The 18171-nt window shown below is 42.0% G+C and overlaps 1 protein-coding gene across 2 annotated transcripts; it reads left to right on the forward strand.

Moving 5' to 3' along the window:
• The first annotated feature begins 972 nt into the window (after window positions 1-972).
• Window positions 973-17600, forward strand: ccdc142 (coiled-coil domain containing 142). 2 transcript variants are annotated; one of them, XM_063498499.1, is made up of 17 exons: window positions 973-1288; window positions 1915-1983; window positions 4292-4338; window positions 4687-4896; window positions 5141-5359; window positions 5722-7052; window positions 9262-9539; window positions 10368-10454; window positions 10822-11010; window positions 11390-11550; window positions 11936-12088; window positions 12263-12377; window positions 15020-15197; window positions 15358-15468; window positions 16336-16436; window positions 16683-16851; window positions 16993-17600. In XM_063498499.1, the coding sequence occupies exons 3-17, from the start codon at window positions 4336-4338 to the stop codon at window positions 17099-17101; spliced, it is 3414 nt and encodes a 1137-aa protein (XP_063354569.1). In that variant the 5' UTR covers window positions 973-1288; window positions 1915-1983; window positions 4292-4335; the 3' UTR covers window positions 17102-17600. The 2 variants fall into 2 exon arrangements, with proteins under 2 accessions (XP_063354569.1, XP_063354577.1); XM_063498507.1 differs by lacking the exons at window positions 973-1288; window positions 1915-1983; window positions 4292-4338; window positions 4687-4896; window positions 5141-5359 and having other exon boundaries at window positions 5943-6013; window positions 6607-7052; window positions 16993-17593.
• Window positions 17601-18171: the final 571 nt, after the last annotated feature.

Below are 18171 nucleotides of genomic sequence, written 5' to 3' on the forward strand. Positions count from 1 at the left end.
GCCAGTGCCATGCTGGGGCAGCAGGTGGAGGGTCGCAGTAATGTTGTGGGGACGGAGCTGGACTCCCTTAGGGTGGTGTCTGAGAGGTGTATAAGGACAATGGTGGATAATACCTCCCACCCACTCCATGATGTGCTGGCTCATCACAGGAGCACGTTCAGTGAGAGGCTGAGATTACCCATAATGCACCACTGAACAACACAGATTGTAGCCACCTGAATTCTGTTTTCTTACTACTCACGACTCAACTGCATAATCCTAGGTATGGTGGCTGAAGAAGGACAATCAACTCTGGCCACCATTCATCTGCAGTACGTGTAGGTTGTCAGTCCGCCATTTACCTCAACGGTCAATAAACTTTTATATGATGACAGGACTGTTTATCAAAGGGAAAGTGTGACGCTTAGGAGCCAGCTAGCTGACATAATGTTACCTTTTAACCACCTGTTGTTGTTATTTAGCCGTCTCGTTGTCACCTGTCCAGAGAATAAAAAGCATGTTCATGCACCAAATGTTAAATTGTCATGTATAGCATTAATGAGCTATTTGTGATATTTAAATTGTAAATAACTTATAAGGCCTACTGCAGATGTGGCCGGCAACGTCCATTTTGGCCACTGTATTTAAAATGACGGGAAACATTTTGAGTACAATTTAAAATATTAAATATTTTAATCTTATGCATTATGTAAATTAACTAACTTTCCTGAAAATAGTAACTTACGAGTGATTTTTTTCTTTCCTTTTTTAAACGATTGTTTACATCATGATTGTGTTTTCAGGATAAATGAGGTAACATGCTGTTTAATGTGATCGTTGTTTTTTATACAGTAGTTACAGTGTATACAGCCCATTACTTTAATTATGTCTGTAAGATGCGGAAGGATCCTCTTATCGCGGTGCAAAAGTGACGCAGGCGCAAGAGTCACCAATTCGCCGCTTCTTGTTTACCATAACAACTGGCGACGCTTTCTCCTGATTGGCTGCAGCTACATCCTGTCTTCCCAGGCTTCTGCCATTCAGATGCTATTTTAAACGCTTCCTTCGTGGATTAACGGGAGCGTCTTTAGAAAAGGCGTAAGTCAATAATAAGATAGTTGGCTGGCTCTTCCAGTGAGGGGAAACGTTAGCCATAGTCAAGTGCGGATAGCAGCGGTGTGTCAACGCTAACATGAAGCTAACAGCGTTTCTTCTTCTGCGGGGAAAAAGCCAGTCGGTACTCCCCAGAGAAGTTCTTCTGTTGAGCCGAGATGCCCCAAAGATGGACGCTGGAACACAGTTTTGATAAGTAAGTGTACAATGGCTGGAAATAACACATCTGCTGGCCCTAACTAGCCTTTGTTGAGCTGACTGTGGTGACTCCATTAGATCATTGCCGATGTTGGAAACAGGAAGATATTAGCTTGTTTTTCATGTCTAGAAGAAGAGCACAGACTCAAGAAAACAGTGCATGGATACACTGTGAGCTTTTACACCGTCATCTTAAAAAAAGGACAAATGAAAGTGGAGTATGTACCTCCTGTTGTTGGGTGGTGTTTACATTATTGTTGAAGATCTGTCAGAAAGTTCACAGACTGTCCCCACTGAAGCAAACGTGGGTGAGCACTGTCACAGAGTTTGTCATTTAGACACAATGGACAGCAGAAAGCAGTGTGGCTGAACCATAGTGTGATACAGAGAAAGCAAAGAGGAAACACTTGGCATTGCTGACAGAGTATAGCAGGCAGCATTTTTAGATGTCAGCTGTTCATAAAATTATTGTGGAGTTCATACCTTGGCTTCATATTCACATCACTGACAAATGATTTCGAATATAGACATTCTGTGACAACAGAAATGTTGGTGAGTGAATTCTGAAATAAATAGGCTCCTTTTTGTGCCTTGAATTCATGTTTGTGCTTTTTCCTTCCACAGCTTTGTCTACTATGGATCACAACATCCCAGAGATACTGAAAGATCCTGATGTAGAGCGAGGCCTGATTGGTAATACACATACATGCCTGCACACACACAAACACACACATGATTGGTGACCTGTCCAAGATGTGCTGTGATAGACCCTGATGAGGATAAGGCCAATGCACATCTAAGAGAGGAGAATGGATAGACTCTCATTACAGATTGTGAAGATAAAATATATTTTAGAAGCTACTAATAAACCAAGGGCATAACAAATAACAGAGTACACAAAGAGCATTATGGAAAAGTTGCAGATGAGCTTTGTGTACTGTGTGGTATTAGTTATGCTAAAATAAAGACCATTCAAAACAAAACAGAAGGCTCACAGTGAAAGTTTGAACCGGTCACTGTCGGCATTTTAAAGCTGACCTCACAGCTGGCTGAGCAAAACAAGAAACACGTTTTTGTAAATTATTGTAAAAGTTTCCCATCGTGTGCACATCTACCTGCAACAGGTAGATGCTGCTCTCCTCCAGCGTGCACACCACTCCTCCTCAGGCTGCAGCAGAGTACTTAGCTTTGCTCCTCGGGCCTGAAGCACATCTGATTCAGCTGCTCTGCTCCACAGTTCACTTTTTATCTGCTTGGAATAATTCTCCACACTGTGGCCTCTCTGCTCAGTTTAGCTGTGGTTTCCCCCACTGGTCTGCACAGCTGTGTTCCTGTAATCCACTCAGCATTTCATCATTAGTCGCCACATTAATGATAACACATGGCTAATGTGGCTGTCGGATAACTGCTAATAATTAAATGGCTAATGTTAGCGTGCGTACCACCCAGGTTAGCATTTATGAGAACTGTTCAATACTTTAATGCAGCTGAAATGAGAACTTTACTGACCTTTTAAATTTTAGAGTTGTGAACGTTAGCTACTTCAGCTGTTAATGAGGGGTGGAGCTGTAAGCTCGTCTATTTGAGGCAGAGACAGCTCTGTTTGTATCCACACTGTTGCAAATGAGTATTTAAGTTCAATATTAAGTTTAATATCGATTAATACGACCCTAGAATGTAAGCAACAAATGTATAAATGCTTTTGTAATTGATTCCAATCTGCTTTACACAGCTGCAGTTACAACAAGCATACACAAAGAGCCCTGTTTAAAATGAATTTCAGATCAATCTGCTGATTCCCCGTGTCTCCATTATTAGACAGTGGGACGGTAACCTTTAATGTTCCAGTTTAGACTTTTACAGCTTTACTGTGCAGTCAGATAAACAGGATCACTGAGACCACGCTGAGCAATAAAATGATTAACTAATTTCCTCATTCATAAAGTCAGTGTCAGAGAGCATAGAGGAGCGAATTCATTGCAGAAGTTTTGATTTCTACAAACACTGAAATGTCAGGAAGTTGTTAGTTTGCTATTCTGTGTTCTTAATATGAGCACTTTTACAGTAGCATTTAATGTCAGCTCAGCAGTAATGCAGAATCACCGTTCACATCAAACTTCTCTGCACAGGGTTTTAGACACAGACTCATCATTCGTTGGTCACAGTGAGGATCTGGACATAGTGGAAACATCTCTGTGAAGATGAGGCTAAAATGGTTTTAATGCATGAAAACTAAACTGAATGTATTGTAAAGTGACATTTTAAATCTAACCTGTAGACTGATTTGTAATCTGATTACATCTGATATTCAGTCATTGAATGCTGTCAACATTTTGGTATGGAATCTTAATGGAGACGTGGGGTGTCTCCAGACCTCAGTCCTATCTGTGGAGCGAGCTGAAGCTGGATGTGAAGAGGAGAAGGCCAACAGTGCTGCTGAGATATGTGCAAACCTGCTCACCATCTGAAAGGAACGTCTTACCGCTGTGCTGTTCTCCACCAAATACTGAGTCATTGTTTGCTTGGGGATCAAATACTAATTTCACTCAATGACATGAAAAGTTTATTTAGAACTTTTATGTAACATTTTTTTCATTTTTGTTGGTTTATGAAATGAATTAGATTGTTTATTTCTTTGTAATGAGCCAACTTATAAATTCAGCAGTGGGTGTGAAGTAACCTATAATTATTATATGTACATGGCCAGTCTGTGGCTACATACATAAAACATGATTAGGCCTAACAGTGACACCTCGGCCTCTGTATTCAAGATGACAAGGCAACGTTACAGCTTTCAAAGAAATGGTGATAATGCATCAGTTTATTGGAAGATGTATTAACACTCTAACTAAAGTATATTTATATATACAGTAATATGTATATATTTTATATATATACATATTACTGTACCTTGAACATATTACATGAACCAATGAAATGTGAGGGATTTTGAGCAGGATGAGCTGCGACTGATCATTCATTGTTGTTGTTTGTCTTTCAGAGGAGTTTCACTTCCTGTATGCTAAACAGAGGATCTGAGTGCAAATGGTATGATTTATATATGTGACAGCAGCACATCATATTGTGCCGTACTATTGGGCAGAAAAACAATTTCTGCTAAGCTGGATGATTAATAAACATTAATCCTCCACTGTCCATGTGAACATAGCTCCTCCCATTTCAGTCTTTTGACCTCAACAATGTGAAAAAGCCTTAAGCCAACCCTGATTTCTTTATATTTGGAGTGACACCTTGTAGTTTTTCAAAGGTTTTCTTCGGACTGCTGTTGCCTGTACCTGACCCTTTACTGAGGACTGTTTATGTTAAGCCACACTGACCTCTGCATCATCCCGCTCGGGTTGCTGATTACAGATGTTCATGTCTCGTTCCTTGCAGCAAGCTGAGGTGTTAATCAGGAGCAGCTTTAACCCCAGTCTGAAGTGGTTATTCCGGAGTCACAGTCAGGATCAGGAAGAGAAGAACTTTGTAGTGGCTCACAACCTGGTGTCCCGCTCTTCTGAGCGCCTGCTGCGTCTGCAGCAAGCGCTTCTTTCTGTGGCGCCTCAGTGGCAGCTGGTGGGCAGTGCACAGCTGGCATCCTCTCAGGTGAATTTATACAGATCGCAGTGTAACTGGATTGTGATAGGTGTAAGTAGAAGAACACGAGTGAATGAAAGCTCTTGTAGTACAGCTTAATCTCGTCAAAGATTATATCCTCAAAATTCTGACTCTTTAATTGCCATTTTTGGGATGAGGTCATAATATTGAGCATTGGAACAAACATCGATCTTATTATAACTGAGTTCATAATCTCCTCTCCTCACTCCCACCTCCTCCCCCGTCTAATCAGGCCTGTTTTAAAGGAATGCCAGATGAAGCTGGGGTTCTTCTCCTGCCCTCCTCATCCTCCCTGCAGGGTAAATACAGAGCTCAGTGGAGACTCCTGGAGCAGCGATCCCTGCTGATTTTTATACACGAGTACACGAGGAGGGCTCGCCTAGCAGCGGTTTACATATCCAGTGTGAGCAGACTGTTGGAACATCATCAGCAACACCTTGCACCTCAGCAGGTTAGGTCGAGCTCTCAGCACTGTGAAAGGATTATTGAAATGACTGTGTGTGATCTAAAGCTTACTGAGCACTGTGTTATATAGTCACACGCTGTACATCACGCTGTGCCAGAGGGAACTGTCCAGTTGTGCTGAACGTTTGTGTTTTCACATGCACCTTCACTGGGTGATGTAATGAAAAGTCTGTTTAACAGATCAGACTTGAAGTCCGCCACAGCCCTTAGTTGGATAATTGTTAAAAATGGATGCAGGAATGCTTCTGTAACGTCTAACATTTGACATCTTTGTCAAAGAGTTTTAGATTTCTGTATCGCCACCAGTGCCTGTTCACACAGTCACAGTCATTCTGCTCTCTTTTCCAGACCCCATCAACTTGGTCTTCATGCAGGCTCAATCTGGGCTCACTGAGTCAAGAACTCAGGGTTCATCTCAATCACTGGTCTTGCCTGTTTTCCAAAGTCCAGTCTGACCACTTCTTGAGACGTGCTGCTGGTCAACATACCAGGCTACTGCTAAAAATCAAGGAATCTCTGGACTTACTTGGTCTGCAGGCTCTGGTTTTGATGGAACACTATGTCCAAGCGATCCTGTCTTCTATATTCCAGACTGACTTGGACTCTGTACCAAAAGAAGTCCTGGAGGATATTTTAACAGGTACTTATCATTATAACCAGGTTGTTGATGAGCAGAGAGGCCAGCACAGCGCCTCCAAGCTAAAGACTGCAGTAATACAGCAGGCACGTTTTTCCACATTGGATTCAAGTCTTCCAAGGATCAAAAGCCATCGCCCTTCTCCTTTCTCAGTCAAAGAGTTAATGATGATTTTAGCAAGCTATCATGCAGAAATGGCAGCCAAGCAGCTGCACTACTGGGCTTCAGAGCCGCCCTGTTACTTCTGTCAGATCCACAGCAACCATGAGACTTGCACGTGTGCTCAAAACTCCACAAGTCTCAGCTGTGGGGTTTCCACATTGAGATCTGAGTGGACCTGGGAGCAGCTACATTATACATATCTAATTTCCTCTCCTCTTTTCTCCATAAGTCGTCCCACCCTCCAGATCTCTTGGCAAAATAAAAATACAACACCTCCTGTTTACACGCCTGATGTCCATTTGAACAAGCCAGTCTTGGAAAATCGTCCCTCTGTTTCAGCCAATCCCACAGCTACAGAACATAAAGAAGAGAACTCTAAAAAAGAACAAAGTAACCGGTGTCAAAAATGCATGTCCCATTCTGCTTTTACTCAGAGCGGTGTAGAAGCTTTGGACTCGGTTCAACCTGATCCGGAGAGAAAGACACGTTTAGAAAGCGGTGCGCTTCTGCAGACAGCTTCACCTTTGTTAATGAGCTCCCAACATCTCCAAGGCATGCCACTGTCAAGGATTTGCCAACTTCAGCATTCCTCAGCAGAGCTGCTTTTTCAGGTGTTTGTTTCGTCCAGTGATCTGCTGGCTCCACTGGTTTCACATACACCCACACCAGAAAGACTCAATGAACAGCCGCTTCAAACCCCAGTAACAGACGTGTTAAATGGGAAGGTTGACTCAACGATCTTGAGCGCTCGAGTACCAAATACACCCGATTCAGTGGAATTAGATAGAGAGAGCTCAAAACTGAACAAAGACCAAAATGTGGAGAGAATTCAACAGGAATGGGCTGAACTGGAAATAACTGTGCCAGATCCCACCAGCAGGTATGGTCACATCATTGTTACCACCTACCAATGTTATTGGTAGTGTTTCTGCATGCGTCTGCGTCGTTCTTTGTAGGGATGTTGAGTCCATTCATATCTGCCTTACATGCTGGGCCAGACCTCTACCTACTTTATTGTTAGAAGCAGACTATGACTATGATTCGTACAAGTGTGGTGTTTATTGTAAACATATAGAAAGTGCTGTATGAAGATGTGTCACATTTGATCTCTGACCTCTTCTTCAAGGTCAATAAATTGATCTAAAGATCAAAGTAGTAATAATGCTATATAGAACTACTTAAAATGACGTTTCTTACCACCTGTTTGTATTAATGATATATAGGGAATGATACATGGCAGGTTCTAAATAGCAAGTTACTTTGTTCCTCTGACATCTTCTTCAAGGTCAATAAGGTTCAACTTTAATTAGTTTAAATTTTTCATAAAATGAACAACAATGAAAACATGATCTGGATTTATGGGGATTCTAAATATCACTCTAGTTTCCAGTATGTCACATTTACACTCAGGTCTAATTTCTGCCACATCTTTCAAGTTGACCCCAGAATGTGTTATTTTAAAGAAAGTGTTGTTAATAGAAATGGAATGAACTGCCTCGTTAGTCAAAAATATAATGTAGTAAAACATAAGCTCAAATTATTGTTGTCCGGTTATTTACAGATCAATACCAGTAATCTGTTCCTAGATGGTGTTTGCATAACCAAAAGTTACTGTTATACTAGCCTTTTTTTAACTGCACTGAAAGTTTATTGAAACAAATATTTTATTTATATAAAACAATATTGTTTTCTTAAAGGTAAATACTGCTGGTTTGGGATCTGGGACTGCTTTTGTTTGTGTTTTTGGTTGGAGACAGTGCAGAAAGCTTTGTTGTTTTTTATTTATTGCGATCTATAGGTCTTCAGAAAAATAGATCATTACGCCAAAGGTTCCACAAAATATAAGAGATAGCGGCCCGTTAATACACACTGATGCAGAAAAGGCTTCTTAATTAGCTGTTCAGTATCCTTTATTAAGGTGTTTAGTCAGTTTGAGTCAAGCTTTGATTTGTTTTGCAGGAGGAGGTGGTCTTGGTACGGTTCCAGAGCAGTTTGTTTGAACATGATTTAACCTCGATCCAAACCAGCTACCAAGGCTACGTTGCACGTTTCAGCTAAAAAACTCCCAGTAGTCACGTGTCCTGTGTATTCAGAGATGCGGGAAGGTTCTATAGATGTGCGAGGGTCTGTACGAGCTAGCAGCCAGCTGTGAAATGAACATAAAGTCTCCATGTTCTCTGACAGTCCAGAACACAGCGCCTTCTTCCTGTATTTACTTTACTTGTTATCACTCCAGACACATCTGGCCAATAGGCCAGTGTTTTTCATGACTTCACTGATGTGATGATAAGAGCCACAGTATTCACACTTATCACATCAAATCTGAGATATTTGACACTAACTGACATCATGGATTAGCTCAATTTTTTTAATCATGGTAGTTAAATTTTCATAACTACCTAGAAGATAAACGTGGATTTACTTCACATATGTTCTGGGAATTCATATAAATACACTTTAATAAACAAATCAAGCAGTTATTAGGATATATTTAATAACCTGGGAACCTGTTTGACCATGTGTCATAATGAAATAAGGTGCACTGTGCCGTATGCTGTTATATCCTGATCGATCTTGATTCATTCGGGGAATATTTTGAAGTTCATGTACGTAATGATGAAGTTAGTGCTGTTTTGCCACATGCATGAATTTGCACAATTCTCTTGCTTTGAAGTAAGATTGACAAAGTAAACCATGAAACAAAGACTGAAAGCAGTTTTCTCATGACAGAAGTTGTTTTTTTGTTCTTCCCAGTTCTTATGTTGTCCCTGTTGGGGCATTCCCAAACTAATGACTTATAGTAAGCTGGACAACTGCAGGTGGAGGACAGTCACACACAGTTATTTTGTGCATGTCTATGTGATAATATCATGCATTCATTCCGATTCGTACAGTCTTGAAAGCAACGCATTAAAAATCCAGACTCGGGCCAAGAAACACGGTCTGTTTCTGAAAAAATGATCATTCAGGCATGAAACCAACACCTTCAGATGGTGTAGGATTCATGGAAATGAGTGCATGTTTATAAGCTACTACAGTGTTTCTATCAAAGGATGGTTAAACATTAAGAGGTGATTTGTATCTTTCAGATCAGAGAAGGAGGAGATGTTTGAAGCAGACACAAAGACACTGGAGCCGGACCTTGTTTGCTGGTCTCACTCAGTCCAGTGGTTAGACCTGGGTGAGTCTCTGGTCTTTGCTGATCTGCTTGAACAGTATCATACCCTGCTGAGGGCTTTCTGCAGCAGAGCCCTGTGGCTGCAACTACAAGTCCCTGTAGCAGGACACACTGCAGGAAGCATCAACCTCCAGGAGCACCACAGGGGTTTCCAGGTCATCCACCGGCTGTGTCAGGCTTCAGACACTGGTAAGAACATGGCCTCAGCAGCCACTGTGCCCACTGTCTGATGATGTCATTCAGACCCTAGCAGACATGTGGATACGTAAAGTACAGTCCAGGCTGAGCGTGTAGTGCTATAATGTTGTACACTGCTTTCCTTGTTACGTTTACTTTGCTGCTTTGTCTACAGCAGCTGTTTTGTGTCTGTGTTGTGTGTAACCTCTTCATATTTTATCTTCCTTTGGAATGGACACATTTCTGCTGCCTGTTGTCTTATCCATGTTTGTGATTGGTCACATTAATCTATGATCACATTCACATGAAAGTGGGGGCAGCACCTTTCACTGATGGAGTGGGAAACGCTGAGCTGACTGGAGCTGATAACCATCTTTGTGTGACTGCTTTGCCTAAACTTAGCGTCAGTATACAGAAGATCTTTCAGTTATGTTAAATATTTATGAAACTCTGGGGAAAGGCTCTCAGATACTCTGTGAGACTTAATGATGATCTGCACAATCTGAGTGCCTGATCATTGTGTTTGCTTCTGGCACACATTTGGACCTGATGGATGGGGGATGCAGTGTGCATAAAAAAGAATCGTGTTTTTATCCCACAGCCTCACATCAGTAATAATCACAGCATGTGCTGTCAGAAGGAGCTGGGGGGAGTTTCACATGGTTGCTGGTAGGAAGCTTCTCAGCACTCAGGTTAACACTCTTTTCATTTCAAGAAGAGAAAAATGAAGTCAGCAAAAACTCAGAGAGCAGCTCGACTGCAAAACTCTTTGAAAGGAGAAAACCGAGCATATGAAATTGTGTTGAATGTGACACTCCTGGGTTATGTTGTGTGTTGTAGGTCAAGTTCCAAAGGAGAGTGAAGTCATGCTGGAGGACCTGAGTCTGTATGTGTTACTGGTTACTGCACATGCTCAGTGGGACTATGGTTAGTGCGCTTAGACTCACACACTGATCGGTCTGCTGCTCTGACCTTACATATTCTATGTTTTTACATATATGTCATTTTTTGTTTTAGACACGGTGTGATGTCATTAGCTTTGATTTCATATTTGATTGACCTGAGCTATACACTAAGCTATTTTTAAAATCATGTTTTACTTCATTTTAACAGCAGCAGAATTTCCAACAGTTGATAAATATAAAGTATATTATGGTGTTTTTTTTATTCCTCAGCAGCAATAAATAACATCGGACATCGCTCGTCTATAAAAAATAATAACATTATTCTGCAGACTGACTTTGAGTTGAGTCACTGTCCCATGCTGTCCTTCTGTTTCGTTGTCTCTCCTCAGAATTGTGCCGAACTTTAGGTTCAACCCTGACAGATAAATGTTTGATAAATCAAAGAAGCTCGTTTGTGGTGACATCATCTGAAAAAGATGAAAATGTGACAACGTCAGCAACAATGGAGCGTTTCCTTCTGCTGCTGCCACCCCTCCTGTCTTCTCTGCGCTGCCATCAGTCACACAGCAGAGCCACAGGTAAACGTTCCACCAGCAGCACTCTAACCAAGCCCAATGACATCAGCTCAAATCTCCAAAAGTTGATTCTGTTCATCTGGACGTAGCATTTTGTGACGTCTTCAGTCTCAGCTGACTGCAGGTTTCCCCAATCTTAGAAACAGTACATTTGCATAATGACTGAAACCAGCCCACTGAAGGAACAATGGGCTGGGAGGTTCTCATGACCATTGATCAACAACCACTGATCAATGGGTCAGTGGTTGTTGATCAGTGGTTGTCTCTCTTTAATATTGCAGAGTCTTTGCCTGTTTTTTCTTTTTTAAAAACAGTTTCTATATAAAATAATAATAATAATTAAATTGACTTGATCCCCGTTGTGTCTGTCTCCCCTCCACAGGTCCCTTCAGCCTCTTCCCCTGTACTCTGCAGAGGCAGACTGTTAGTTTGGTGCTGGCCTCTGTGCAGCTGCCTACTGTATGGGTGATGTCCAAGGCACACCAGTTCCTCTCCTCCTGGAGTCTCAATAAGTTCCTGCTTATTACACAGGGGGACCTCACAGTAGGTTACTCACATATTACAACCAGAACACTTGTTCTGTAGAGCTGGGTGATCAGAGGCTGATATCAGTGGAAAGGCTGTTTCATAAACACGATGCAGCACAGTGAACTCGGATCATATTCACACCACTTTGTACTAACATTGGAGTATAAACAATGTAAAGCATGATGTACTGTGAGGTTCTAATGGCTGTCTTTGGTGCTGTACTTATTTTTGGCCCAAAGTTCATTTCATTTATTTCACTTTGCTTTATATTTATGTATTAAGGATTTCATATGTTTCGAATAAAAAAGCAAAATTAGTTTGAGCAGTGGTGCCAAAATGTTTGGATACAGTTCATCTTTAAGCCTCAGTGTCAGTTTAAATGTGTTTTTTGTGTCTGCAGGTGATGAGGGAGTCATTAGAGGTGATGGTGCATCAGACCAAATCACTAGTGATGAATTCACACAGTGACCAGCAGTCTACTCTACATACCCACAGCCAGCTCCTCCTGCAGCAGCAGCTGGGAACGCTCGAGCGTGCTCGGTCTGCTCTGCAGGTGAGCTGTCTGCTTTCTTCTCACAGCCACGTCAGAAAGCTTCACTGCTGCTGTGCAGATTGGTAAACTGTGTGTTTAGTGTTGCTGAGGATCATATACCAGGACTATACAGAGTCACACATGATTCCCTAACCACATCTAACCAGTAATGTTGATGTCTTCACTGTCCGTCAGACCTTCTCTTCTGTGATGCTGAGGACATTCTCCAGTGACTGCAAGCAGAGGTCAGGAGAGATCTTTGAACACACCATGCCTCCTGCTGTACACTGGAAGCCCAGCCACAGGACAGGTACTCGTGTCTGACTGTATGACTTCAGTTTACCTCAGTGTTTTATGTAGATTTATGTTGTAAGGTAAGAACCTCCTTTGAGCACGTAGTGACAGTGTTTTCACGGGAAACCAGAAAACCAGAACCAGAGTCTTAAAAGGTGGCTGTAAGGTTTGGGTGAGAGGAAAGCTGACAGTAGTGTGGAGAACAACTATATACTATATAAATAACATACCGGTCAGTAGAGGAAGAGGAGTTTCAGAGTAGTGGAAAACTTACAGAGACAGAGAGGACAAAGCACAAACATAGGCTACGTTCACTCTGCAGGTCTTAATGCTCAATTCCGATTTTTTTGATCAAATCCGATTTTTTTGTCTGCTTGTTCACACTACAAATAAAATGCGACAGCAAACGCGCTCTAGTGTGAACCCTCAAAGCGGCCCGCATGCGCAAAAGAAGACGTCACACACAACGCGCTCTGTTTAGACCCAGACCAAACAGTATTGTTTGACTGATGACCTTAATATAAAGACTTCGGACTTTACGTTTCCCAATTTTTGCTTTAAGGTATTTTGTTATTTACATAATAATGTAAATAACCTAATAATGATCCTTATTGCTGTTTTAGAGGAGCGGTGCTTCTAGTTGCAGATTTCTGTCAGAATCTGCAGATTATACAGTACAAATAAAATGTTCACGTTTCTCCAACGTTGTCTTCCCAACAGTTTTACTGACATCTACACTGGATGGCCAGGAAGCGTTCACGATGTCTTCTCCGGCGCTGATAATTGGCGTCTGTCTTTTGTCAGTGACGTAAAAGACGGATTTAATGCGACATGACCGTTCAAACAGCAGTCGCTTTCTAAAACATCAGATATGTATCGGATTCAGGACCACATATGAAAGTGACCCAGATCGGATTTGAAAATATCGGATTTGTGCCGTTCACACTGTCATACCATGATCGGATATGGGTCGCATAGGGTCAAAAAAATCGGATTTGATGCGCTTTCGCCTGCAGTGTGAACGTAGCCTAAAAGACAGAAGTTATGAACAGATTTGAATAAAGACCACATTGATCAGGTGTTCTGGTTCAGGTGATCAGGTGTGGATCTTTAAGGAATGGTTTAAGTACAGCAGCCTTTGAAGCCAGTGATGTCTGATGGGCTCTTACAAAGTGAAACAAAGTGAAGTCGTTTTGTAGGTTTTATGAATTCTGAACATAAAAACTGCAGCAAACAGCAACACATTACTAAACACGCTGTAACCGTTCAATGAAGAAGTTATTTAGGGGTTAATTTTATTCGGCTAAACTCATCAGGGTTGGGTTTAAAAATCCATTTTAGTTTCAATAAAGTGATATCCATTCATTAAATCCTGAATCCATTTTTAAATATAAATGTATTTTTGTCAGAAACGCCAGAATCTCAGGTTAAAGCTCACAAAACTAGTTCAACGACCTCCAAACAGCTAAAACAGCAAATGAGAGCAGGTAACAGAGTCCGCACAAAGACACAGAGCGTGGATCGTTCACCCGACGGCACGTACACGCCGTCGCTGCTGAACGTCGGCATCTCACAGATTCTGACGCTGCAGGTTTCATCACTCAGCACTCCAACAACAAAGTCTCATTTCTGCTGTTAAACATCGAACAAATGTAAACTTTTACAAATGATGCCAAATAACAAACTCTCAGCTGTGTCTGTAATCAAGCCTCTGTAACTTTGCTCTGCTTCAGCAGCAGCAGGTCATGTTCACATCTGATTTTCTTATCTGCTATAAAAAGCCAGGCCAGCAAAATCTGCTTCATGTTTTTATCCTCAGTTTGACACAAAGACATCTGCTGTGAAGCTCACACCTGTGATGAAGTCTCACAGTGTCAGCTTTGTGTTTATACACACATAGTTACACCCAGTTTGTAATTGCAGATAAATATTCAAATAATTTGGAATTCAATATTTTTAATTTACAAGCTTTAGAGAGTTCTTTCAACAGTACAATAAATGATCATCATTATAATATTTCTATCAGCCCTGCTGATCAGTGCATTCAGCCTAAGCCAGAGAAGACTTTGGTTTGAATAATAAAGGAAAATACTCATGACTGTTAAAGTGTTTTCATGTTTTCATTAGGATTAACACTCAGACACTCGGTACTATGTGACTGTAATACAGTAAATGTAGTTTTTCTGTGAGAGAACAACCCACAAACTCAGGTGTGTGAGCAGGTGACCCTGTGCCACACTGCTGGAGTGCAGCAGGTTGGAGTCTCACTCCTGGCTCTTTGCTGTGTGTCTGTCTTCACTGCTCCAGCGCCAACACTTCCTGATCAGTCTTTGTCACTAACAGCTGCAGGTTGGACTTGTCATCCAGTCTGTTCCTTCCACAGTGACTGATCCATCCACGTATTATGAACAGAACACTAGCTGTTGTGTTTGTGCTTTGGGTCGCTGTCCTGGCAAAGCAGCAGCTACAGCGTGTAGTTAGTGTCATTGCTTATGAATGCTTTTATATTCGCACCAACCACACTGAAAATAAATGACTGCTGTAATATTTCAGCAGCATCTCAGTTCAACAGAAGCTAAAAGTTTGTATTTCAGTTGCATCGTGACTCTTCATTTTCTCTCTAAATGGCCTTTTTTATTTTACGCTGTGTTTCCAAAGGTTTTCCCAACAGTCCCAGTGAATATGCATCTCTGGCAGCTCAAACTGTGATTGGTCAAGTGTTAGAGGGCGTGGCTCCTCTGTCTGATGATGCACGAGTCCAAGCATTGAGTATAACGATGACAGCGTTCATGGAGGCATGGATGGAGCACATCCTGAGACAGAAGATCAAGTTCAGGTGTGTTTTAGAGCACAGACTGTGTTATCCAACAAACTGATGACATATCATTAAAAACAGCAGTTTGGTACGTGTGCGTGTGACTCTTCACTCACACATGTCACATAAAAGCAAACCATCTTCAGATGTTGACAAATGTCCTTTTGCTCTTTGTTTTTAGCGTGCAGGGCGCTCTTCAGCTGAAGCAAGACTTTGACTCTATTAGAGAAATGATCCAGTCCGACCAGTATGGTCTGTCAGCTGAGCTCCACCAGCAGCTGCTCAGCCTCCGGTATCACCATCTGGCTTTTTCTCTTATTCATTGTCATCTTCATCTCCCTGTAAATCTCTCTTGATTATTAACTAATCAAACCAGAGTTTTGTAACAAATATCCAAAACCAGCCCAAACGAGCCCACGTGTTCAGTTCAATTTTATTTATATAGCGCCAAATCACAACAACAGTCGCCTCAAGGTGCTTTATGAAAGCTTAGCAGCTGTACATACTCCACATATCTGAGACCACTGCTTTACTGTGAGCTTCAGACTGTGGAGGCTGTCATCTTTCTAGTCTTACTGACCGCTGAACGTCACATTTTTCCATCTGCAATTTTAAATCACCAATCAATCACGCGGTCAGTAAATATGCAACTTTTGGGGCTGTGGGAAGAAACAGATCTAAATGCAAAGGCACAGAGGAAGCATCCAAACTCCACCCAAAAAGACTCCAGACAGGTTCAGACTCTTTCTGTTATTTGGCATCAGCGCAGACCTCTGCACCACTGTGCCAGCTAAGAAAGAAATGAACATACTGCTGTTTGCACTGCGGACGTCATGTGCGTTCTCTTCCACTGAGGCTGATATAAGTCACTTTGACGTGATGTCAGAGTGGGACTCAGTTTTCCAAATGCAGCTGCAGTGCTGGGACCAGATGTGCACAAGAAGATAATCATACAAATGTTGCTATTTTCAGTATTTAGTCACATCTTTGTTGTACACCTCAAACATTGTGACTTCAACTGTTTTTGGTTATCTACTGGGTCTGTTCAAGTAAAAAATAGTAAAGTGTTACTTTTTAATATTTTACTATGCTGGGAGAGTCTAAATAATAAGTGATGATGTTCCTCAGTACTTTGGCTCATGTTGCTCTCTGTCTGCAGGGTTTTTCAGCAGGTGGACTCAGCAGTGGTGTGTCTGCTCCAGCAGCCGCAGGCTAAACCGTACGTGCAGTCTCGATCCTGGGAGCCTTTCACTCGCTGCTGTAAGTGTCACATCGGTCTGCAGTGTTCAAATGTGCCAACACGTCAGAGTTCATTTGCCTTGTTCCTTCAGTACACAGACATTACAGAGGCGTGTTGGGCTGTGAGAAAGAGCACAAATGTTTTTTGTCCTTCATCAACCAAGCACAGTGTTCTGTTAGGATTCACAGGCCTACTGCTGTGTGGTTGCCATTCATGTGACAAATACAATGAGAGGCAGTGGTGATGAGCCCGCTATAATTCTCCAGGTCCGGCTGACAGAAACAGGGACAGCACTGATGCTGCTGTGGGGAGTAGTATAGCCAACCTGAGGTGCATGGAAGGCGAGGACCTGCCTCAGTCTGATTCCTCATATACGCCTACCGACCTCCCTCCAGTAGACCCATCGACCCCCGCAGAGCCATACCTCGCTCCAAGGTACAGTTCTCCCATTTTCTCTACGGAGTTAGTGCAGAAATTCATCATTTTTTTGACACATTAATGGGCCTGATGCACACTTCTCCCCTTAAAGTCGCTCCCAGTGTTAAGAAGTGTCCTGTGTTTCCTTTGTGCTCACAGCCTGGTGCTGGGTGCAGCTCAGCAGGACTGGTTAGACCTGAGGATTCAGACCAGTGCCCGTCGCTGGAGGCTGCCGGGGCTGCCCTGCCTGTCCAACTCTGAGCACTGAACGCGCATGCACACAGACACACACACTTTGATTTAGTAGCAACATTTGAAGGAAATATCACGTAAATACATAAAAATAATGATTTTATTTTTGATAAATAGACATGAGGGAGGGAGGCACCATGAAGCAGGTACAACATTACAAACCCCAATCAGACACAATGGGAATCACAACAGTGGTTAGAACTTCACGCTCACATATGTTTGAAATGTGTCAAATGAATGAAATGATAATTAATTTAAAAACAAGATGCTCTTATTTTCCTCTGTTTTATATACCTGAATAAATCTGTTTGTATTCCTCCTCAGTTTGTGTTTGCATGTTTATGTGCTCGTGCTTCTTTTCATTGCTGTTGTTAGTTTATCAGACTGGAACTGGACTAAGTGCACCATGAAAACCATTTGATGCTTGTCATCTCATTCAGTCGAATTCATTTCTGGGCTTTATGACTTTATTTCAATAGTTCAAACTCCCAAAAGTTTGAACTGCAGAACAACAAACAAAGGACCTGAAGACAGAAGCAAATGTTACATTGTGTTATAAAAGTGATTTTCTTTTACTTTTGATTATGTTCCCCTGTACTCTTGATGGATGAGAAGCACAAATCATTTCTTTACTAACCCCTCCTGTTGTTGTTTGCATTAGCACAAATGAAGTCAGGGCCGAGAACAACAACAGTTCAGACTACTCAGCCTTTTTGGAGTCACTAGGTGGTGTTCGAGGGTGCTCCATCTGCTCCATGTGGTGTCTTTGTTGTCCGACTAGGAGACTCCAGTGCTGGCGTGGGCAATGACAGGGAATACATTTCTAATCTTGTCCATCCTGGTTGTTGCCAACAAACATCTTGTGTTCTTCTGCCATGTCCAGCTGTGCCTCCGGTCTTCTTATTAGTGCCACCATCTCAAAGCCATGCATCATCGCAGGTCTCACTGCTGTCTCGTAAGCACTGTGTGACTTCACTATTATACCTGCCTCACATTTACGACGAACCTTCTCCCGGCCTGCACTGACCCTAACCCTAGAATTAGACCTGAGACTGTGAGCCAACTGTCTGGCCTCACAAACGCACT

Source organism: Pelmatolapia mariae, linkage group LG2 (genome assembly GCF_036321145.2).
Source record: "Pelmatolapia mariae isolate MD_Pm_ZW linkage group LG2, Pm_UMD_F_2, whole genome shotgun sequence".
Taxonomy (NCBI): Eukaryota; Metazoa; Chordata; class Actinopteri; order Cichliformes; family Cichlidae; genus Pelmatolapia; species Pelmatolapia mariae.